Raw genomic sequence first — 8,539 nt, forward strand, 5'->3', positions numbered from 1 at the left:
CTGACACAGAAAATTAATGATGAAAATTTGCATTTATATATGTATTTCATAACATGTTAATAAATAATGAATAATCAAAGCATCATCACAGAACTTGTCATAATTAAGCCTCGTTACATTTGCAAACGATGTTCTATGGAGTATATGTAGCACCCAATCTTATCAACCACAAAATGATCAAATGTCAGTCACATCGTCTCATAAGGATATTTGCATACATCAATTTGACAAATTGTACACCTGTAATTCTTAAGAGGGTTTTAAAACATTTTTCTTAACTATTTTTATGCAAAACTGAAAACCCTATTGTAGTCATACCCTGAAAAATCAGCACAGAACACAAGGATGAATTTTTAACATTGCATTGTACACAACACTACACATGTGGTTCTTGAGAGGAAGATTGAAATTTAAAGATATTCAAAATATAGCTTATTGAATCCTACATTCATTAAAAGTTCTATAATTCTTGCATTAATTAAAGACATGGTTATAATATCTATGACTATTACACATTACAATTTATCTTGGTGAAGGATGAAGACACCAAAAAAATGATCTTGGTTAAATGACCTTGGTGCAGGGTCAAGACACACCATCTGTTTTTAGCAAAGTATGTTCTCATGTTACTCAGTTACAACAGTGTTCCCTCTAGGTCTGCTCTTTTTTCCGGTGCACCCTTTTTCATAAACCATGTGGGTACATCCCAATAGTTATCTTTAGAACCAGTAGGACAAGAAGTCAATGCATTAAAATAAATGAAGTTCCTAAATTTCCAAGCAATATATAAAACCAATGTGTTGTCTGAACTCCAGAACTTAGTTGTACGAAGATGAGTTAAGTTTAACTAAACAGTTAACATCTGGTTAACACTATAAAAATGTAGGAGTTATCAACAAGTTAACTAACAGTTAATGTCTGGTTAACACTATATAAATGTAGGAGTTAATGACAACTTAACTGACAGTTAACACTTTATGAATGTAGGAGTTATCAACAACTTAACTGACAGTTAACACTTTATAAATGTAGGAGTTATCAACAAGTTAACTGACAGTTAACACTATATAAATGTAGGAGTTATCAACAAGTTAACTAACAGTTAACATCTAGTTAACACTATATAAATGTAGGAGTTATCAACAAGTTAACTGACAGTTAACATCTGGTTAACACTATATAAATGTAGGAGTTAATGACAAGTTAACTGACAGTTAACATCTGGTTAACACTATATAAATGTAGGAGTTAATGACAAGTTAACTGTTAGTTAAAGTTAACTAACCTTTGTGCAACTGGGTCCTGATCCCTAAATGTCATATAGGAGGGAATGCCATTTTGAAAACCATTTACCATTTCAAATGAAATGAGTTACATTACTTGTTTCATGCCAACTCTAGAACAATGTAGAATGGGAAAATTCCTAACTTCGCTAAGCCTCACTTTCATTTCCATTTCGAGGGGTTCTAAGAACCATACCCATTACTCCAGTAAAAAAAATCGAACTTGCCACCACAACGTTTTAACACAAGATAGGGAACTTAACAACCTTCTATTTCAGGAGTGCCTGTTCATTCAATGAAAATTAGTGTAAAAGCAATGCGACGATGCAGTGTCGTGGGAAATGAATTAAAGAACTGTACAAATTTAACGCTTTACCCTTTTCTCAACACACATTGCTGTTTTAAGTGTATGAAAAAGCGTAATTCCCCATTTTCTTTATTGTAGTTTGAATGCATATTCAAAAAGTTCAAAATTTTGTAAAATTAAAATTTCATTGAATCTTTAAAATATATGGTAGATAAATAGCTCTACATGCCAAATATCAGAATCCCACGTGAAATAGGAAGATGGAAACAATTAATCCCTTCAGGATGAAGGACAGACATAATAAATTAAGTTCAATTTACATGTATACATAAAGCCCACACAATGATCAGTTTCAGAATTCAAAATACTGTGGTACTTTCATAATCACAGTGTGCTCTCCAGCCCCCATGTGGAAGCCAAGATCAAACTCCGACCAATAAACAGCATAACCCCTCTAGAATTTAATTGTTATTACAAACACATGCAATAAACATGTCTCAGGTATAGAAGTGGTCTAGAGACACTTCTCTTAGTACCATGGTAATCATAGCTTCACCACCCAAGTCAACAATCAATGAGAGAACTACTCATTATCAGCTCAGCAAACTGTAAATTTACTTCAAATCAAATGATATATTTCAATATCTATGTGGTGGCATATTAACCAACCTTTTAATGCAGAGAAAGAGAGAAAACATTGTTGGGGAATTGTTTTCATTTCAAAATAAGCAGTATTTCAATGTCAATATGCATGAAATAAGTTGTATTATCATTCCATTTGGTTTAGTTTTTTTTTTTTTTTTTTTTGTTTGGAGGGGAGGGATGTAGAATTCTTCAATTCCCAGCCAAAAACATTTAATTTTCATTAAAAAAAAAGATTATTCTTAATAAAGCCTTTATTCATGCTAACAGATCATTCCTGTATGTTCACTGCAATCTCACTTGGAGTATGTGTCATTACAGATCAATATGGCACCATGACAGGATGGAAGAAGACTATCACTCTTCAAAGAAATGGAGATAAAGATGGGTAACTGGCCAAAAACATCCTTTATGCTAAGTATTAAGTTTTAATGCCTTTTCTCTTAAAAGTTAGTCAATACAAAAAATTTCATCTTTTTTTTTTTTCTTACCAGTGACATTGTCCCAGACCGAGTGACCTTAGGTCAGGTCAAAATGAATGATCTGGCCATAAACAACCTTTGTACCAAGTAAGAGCTTCTAATGCCTCTCCATTACACAGTTATGACTTGGACAAAATTCAAACTTTCTTTTTAACAATGACTAAATTGATCCAAAAGACCTTGGATCAGTGTCATGATACAAAGCTGACCATAAGCAACCTTTAAACCCGAGTTTCTCTCATCACTCCACTAAAAACTGACTCAGACCCAGAGGCTTTAACTACTAGCTGTATCCTGAGTATCAACTCAGACCCAGAGGCTTTAACAGTCTCCTGAGTAGCGACTCAGACCCAGAGGCTTTAACAGTCTCCCGAGTAGCGACTCAGACCCAGAGGCTTTAACAGTCTCCTGAGTATCAACTCAGACCCAGAGGCTTTAACAGTCTCCTGAGTATCAACTCAGACCCAGAGGCTTTAACAGTCTCCCGAGTAGCGACTCAGACCCAGAGGCTTTAACAGTCTCCTGAGTAGCGACTCAGACCCAGAGGCTTTAACAGTCTCCTGAGTAGCGACTCAGACCCAGAGGCTTTAACAGTCTCCTGAGTAGCGACTCAGACCCAGAGGCTTTAACAGTCTCCTGAGTAGCGACTCAGACCCAGAGGCTTTAACTACTAGCTGTATCCTGAGTATCAACTCAGACCCAGAGGCTTTAACAGTCTCCTGAGTATCAACTCAGACCCAGAGGCTTTAACAGTCTCCCGAGTAGCGACTCAGACCCAGAGGCTTTAACAGTCTCCCGAGTAGCGACTCAGACCCAGAGGCTTTAACAGTCTCCTGAGTAGCGACTCAGACCCAGAGGCTTTAACAGTCTCCTGAGTAGCGACTCAGACCCAGAGGCTTTAACAGTCTCCTGAGTAGCGACTCAGACCCAGAGGCTTTAACAGTCTCCTAAGTATCACACACCAAAATATACCTTTTAAACTGTGAACTAGACACTGTCTGGTTTGTTTGGTTTGGGTTTTTTTCCCTCTTTTTTACAAATCAAAAGTAAGGATCATTGTTTCTAATGTTAATGCCTAAAGAAGTATAACTTATTGATCTTCATCCAATTATCATGGTTCAAGGTTGTAACTCCATGTCTCTCATAAGCAATGCCAAATCTAAGATTCTAATAGTTTAGGACAAATTAACAATGACCTTGACCTTGCTCCTGTGTCTGATCACAAGAAAATTTAATGCCAGGAATGAGATTTTTGAGAAACTCATTAAAAAGTTATCATTCTTAAAGAGTTTTAACTTTTAATACCAGGACTTTGTAAAACGACATTACTTCCAGGTCAATGACACTACTTCCAGGTCAATTCACACTATCTTGGCATTAGCAATCTTTGTGCCCAGCTGGAGTGTATACTGTGCCTCCCTTACAAGTGGTGGCCAATGACAAGCTAGAGAGTAATGAAGGAAATCTTAAATGCCTCCCTTACAAGTGGTGGCCAATGACAAAATCTTAAATACCCCCCTTACAAGTGGTGGCCAATGACAAAATCTTAAATACCCCCCTTACAAGTGGTGGCCAATGACAAAATCTTAAATACCTCCCTTACAAGTGGTGGCCAATGACAAAATCTTAAATACCTCCCTTACAAGTGGTGGCCAATGACAAGCTAGAGAGTAATGAAGGAAATCTTAAATACCTCCCTTACAAGTGGTGGCCAATGACAAAATCTTAAATACCTCCCATACCAGTGGTGGCCAATGACAAGCTAGAGAGTAATGAAGGAAATCTTAAATACATTTATTTCCTCTACATGACCAATTTGGTCCTATCAATTTTGGATGCTAAAAGGAAGATGGTCATGATTTTCATAATAATAATCTTTTATTTCTGAAGTCGGACCAGGGATAGACATTCACTTTTCATCTCACTTGCCCTTCGGGCAAATGAACTCGAAGTTTTACTTGTCCGAATGAAAAACTTAGTTGTCTGAAATATTTTAGACTCTAATAAGCCTGTCAACCAGTAACTCTTATCTCTCTCTGTCAATTGGTGATACAGTATGATCTACTAGAATGGGCCTTTGCTATAATCTGACGAATTGGTAAAAAAAAAAAAAAAAAACTATATGAAGTTGGGTTTTACTTTCTAATATTTCATATTCATCAAGCTTAACACAATTATTATAATAATCACATTTCCTACTAAAAATATCACTTGCCCCATCAGGCAAGCGTGTATTGAGTTTCACTTGTCCGAACTGGGTTTTCACTTGCCTCGGGCAATCGGACAACCGTTAATGTCGATCCCGTGGACATGACAACAATGAACATTAGCTATATACCAGCTATTTACTGACTTACAACAGATTTTGGTGCTAGGGGGTCTTTTTGTGGGAGGAAACCAGAGTACCCAGAGGAAACCCACATGTCTGAGTGGGCTACCATACCCTCCTACATACAACCACTGCTGAGTAAAGATCTTAAAGATCTGAGTGGGCTACCAAACCCTCCCACATACAACCACTGCTGAGTAAAGATTCTTAAAGATCCGAGCGGGCTACCAAACCCTCCCACATACAACCACTGCTGAGTCAAGATTCTTAAAGATCTGAGTGGGCTACCAAACCCTCCCACATACAACCACTGCTGAGTAAAGATCTTAAAGATCCGAGTGGGCTACCAAACCCTCCCACATACAACCACTGCTGAGTAAAGATTCTTAAAGAGAGTCGATAGCATGGTTTTTTTTATTAAAGTTTTGGCCTCATCCCTTGGGCATTATGGGACAGTAACCACAAAACAATTCATTATCATACAACAAGAAAAACATGTTGACTTGTCAATGTGAAATCAAACAGTAAAAAGATGTAGAAAAAATTATTAGGAATATCTAATCGACCATTAGATCTAACTGACAACGGGAGACATGGAAAATGTCCCCCAAAATGTGCACCTACACAAACTGTAGGATAAAAACTGGATCAAAAAGCAAATAAAATCCAACAGGGGACATGTTTCAGAGGACATATTAAGTAAATTTAACATTGGCAGGAATGTTAGGCAAATGATTCATCTATGTACATTCAGATATTTTTATACCAACATGATTCTTAGCGATGGATGGTTAGAAGGAAGATTGTCATATCAAAACAATAGAAGGAAACCTGTTGTGCAGTGTCTAGAGCAGTAAAGATAAACCATAAATATTTCATTCATGTTTATCTTTTTTAATGTAAGCCAGCTTCTTATAGCAAACACATTATTATCTTTGGAGACCATACCATCCTATTTGTCTCAGTGTATTACCGTCCTCATTAGAGAGGGGTATCGGTTATGGTATGGGGTTGTATTACTTCATAGAGAGTTGGCACCCTGTGCATGGTTGAAGGTAATACATATATCTATATAAATATATTTAGCAATAAAAATCATCAACAACACGAACGATATGAAATTGTCATAAAGAACCATCTATGAGGTTACACTTTGCACATGGACAAACATTCTCATCATCGTCAGTTTCATGGACGATATACTATAGAGGATATTCTGATCCTAATTAAACATATGAATTACCTATAGAAAGCATAAAATTTTGTTTATTATTTGTTCACTAAGACTGCAACGATAAAACATGAGATGGTTTACAGTGGTAAATTCTACTAAGGTTCAATTCACGTTACCTTGAAACTTTATCTCCATTCAGTTCAATATGTCCGTAATTGCCTGAATCGTCCATTTCAATTTCCAACTCACAATTTCAAAATGGCTTCCAAAAAAGGAAAGGTATGACAAAGAAGTTAAACTAGCCTCCTTTATCCACAAATTTTAGTTTTGGGATAATTTTTTATTCTTAAATATCGATAAAGGTGGTAAACAAAACGTCACAACTGCAGATATCGCGATACTGATATTCCGTACAAAACGGGCAACACATCTAGCATGGCGATGCATATGAAACGCCACCAAACAAATGTGGAGATTTCTGTGACTGGAAATAAACCACTACCTCACTTACAGATGCGCTTGAAAGATCCTATTAAAGTTAGACTTTCCTTGAATACACCACTGAGTCTTAGCTACAAACAAGCTATTGGGGGAAATGTATTGCCAGTGACACTGTCTTCCATTGTAGAAAATATGAGACCGTCTTCCATTGTGGAGAATTCTGGATTCAAGATTCAGGGATAAACATTAACTTTTCTTCTTACTTGCCCTTTGGGCAAGTAAACTCGAAGTTTTACTTGTCCGAATGAAAAACTTAGTTGTCCGAAATATTTTAGACTATAATAAGCCTGTCACCAGTAACTCTAATTATCTCTCTTTGTCAATTGGTGATACAGTATGATCTACTAGAATGGGCCTTCGCTATAATCTGACGATTCGGTAAAGAAAACAGTAATATATATGAAGTTGGACTTTACGTTCTAATATTTGATATTCATCAAGCTTAACACAATTATTATAATAATCACATTTCCTACATAAATAATCACTTGCCCCATTGGGTAAGTATGTATTGAGTTTCACTTGTCCAAACTGGGTTTTCACTTGCCTCGGGCAAATGGACAACCGTTAATGTCAATCCCTGTACATCTGTATCAGAAGCTTTATTAGTGAGATCATTGCTTTGTGCCCAGGCTACTTCTGTTCCTTGTGAGCGTGTCTTTTCTAGTTCAGGGAATATTTTCAGGTCTCAAAGATCTGCACTTAATCCAGACCAGGAGGAAAAATTTATATTTCAAAGGAAAACATGCATATTTAATGTTAAAATATGACATCTTTAAATGAATGAATGATAACAAATATTGATAGTGATGTATTGTGATATGTGTCATATAGATGGGACGATCGTTGACTAAAACACGGAACAGAAAACGGAATGTGAACTGAATATCGTGATGCAGATCATATCATGAGGCCAGTGCATATCATTCACAGGCAGCCTCATTGTTCATATCTTTATCAATTCTATCACAATTCTTGCTTTAAATCATCAATGTGGGTACCATTCTAGTCATTTTCAGCACCATTCCGGTGAGTAGGCACCATTCCAGTTAAATTCTAATATATGTAACGAGTCAAAACAACTTCTTTTCCTACTTATATATATATGTGTGTGTGTGTACGTGTGCACTATAACACGGATAATAGTTATACACATCTTTAGTGGCTATCAAAAATATCAATCTTCTATATAGCAAACACTGAAATGTGTTTTCCTGTGAAATAAATGGGACTCAGTTATAGTTGAGCTAGTGATGTAGTTCACTGGGTCATACCAATATGTCAGTTTCAACATGTTCCTCACAATGTGAACTGCTACCAAACTGCTTACCTTAACATAAGCTAACTTTTCCAGAGTATCTTCATAAAACGTAGTTTTAGTATAATACACGGATTATGTTTCAAATACCTATATAGGTAAGACTGGCTTCATCAGTGAGAAGCAGTCGTATATGTACAGTACTGGACCCAAGGGATCAGAACTTGTTCGTGGTTTGTTGTCGACTACATATTCCCTTATAGCCGTCGATACGCTATCAAAAATATCAAGTCACAGGTGTACAACAGCCACATATAATACCACTTTTAACTTTCGGAACTCACCTTACTGCTGTTCATTTGGATCAAAACAACTTTTAATTAAGATTCTGCCCATGGCCTGATCATCATATTACCTTTGTTTTTGTAACGATATGTGTTGCCAGTTTCACAACTGCAAAATTTCCTTTTCCAATCGTCCGATCTATTTCATAATAGCCTACACGTACAATACCCCCTTGATTCGGAGTTTTCCAGTCTGTTTTCATGACCGCCATTTTCTTT

The 8,539-nt window shown here is 36.4% G+C and overlaps 1 protein-coding gene across 1 annotated transcript in view; it reads right to left on the minus strand.

Annotated features, from left to right (window-relative positions):
- Positions 1 to 8,539, minus strand: part of LOC125680324 (serine/threonine-protein kinase SIK3-like) — a 31,547-nt gene that overhangs the window by 22,982 nt on the left and 26 nt on the right. Inside the window, exon 1 of the mRNA XM_048919806.2 lies at positions 8,392 to 8,539. This exon is cut by the window's right edge and continues 26 nt beyond it. Coding sequence (XP_048775763.1) covers positions 8,392 to 8,532 — 141 coding nt within the window. The 5' untranslated portion in view covers positions 8,533 to 8,539. The remainder of the gene's footprint in view (positions 1 to 8,391) is intronic.

The sequence above is a fragment of the Ostrea edulis genome, chromosome 2 (assembly GCF_947568905.1).
Source record: "Ostrea edulis chromosome 2, xbOstEdul1.1, whole genome shotgun sequence".
Lineage (NCBI taxonomy): Eukaryota > Metazoa > Mollusca > Bivalvia > Ostreida > Ostreidae > Ostrea > Ostrea edulis.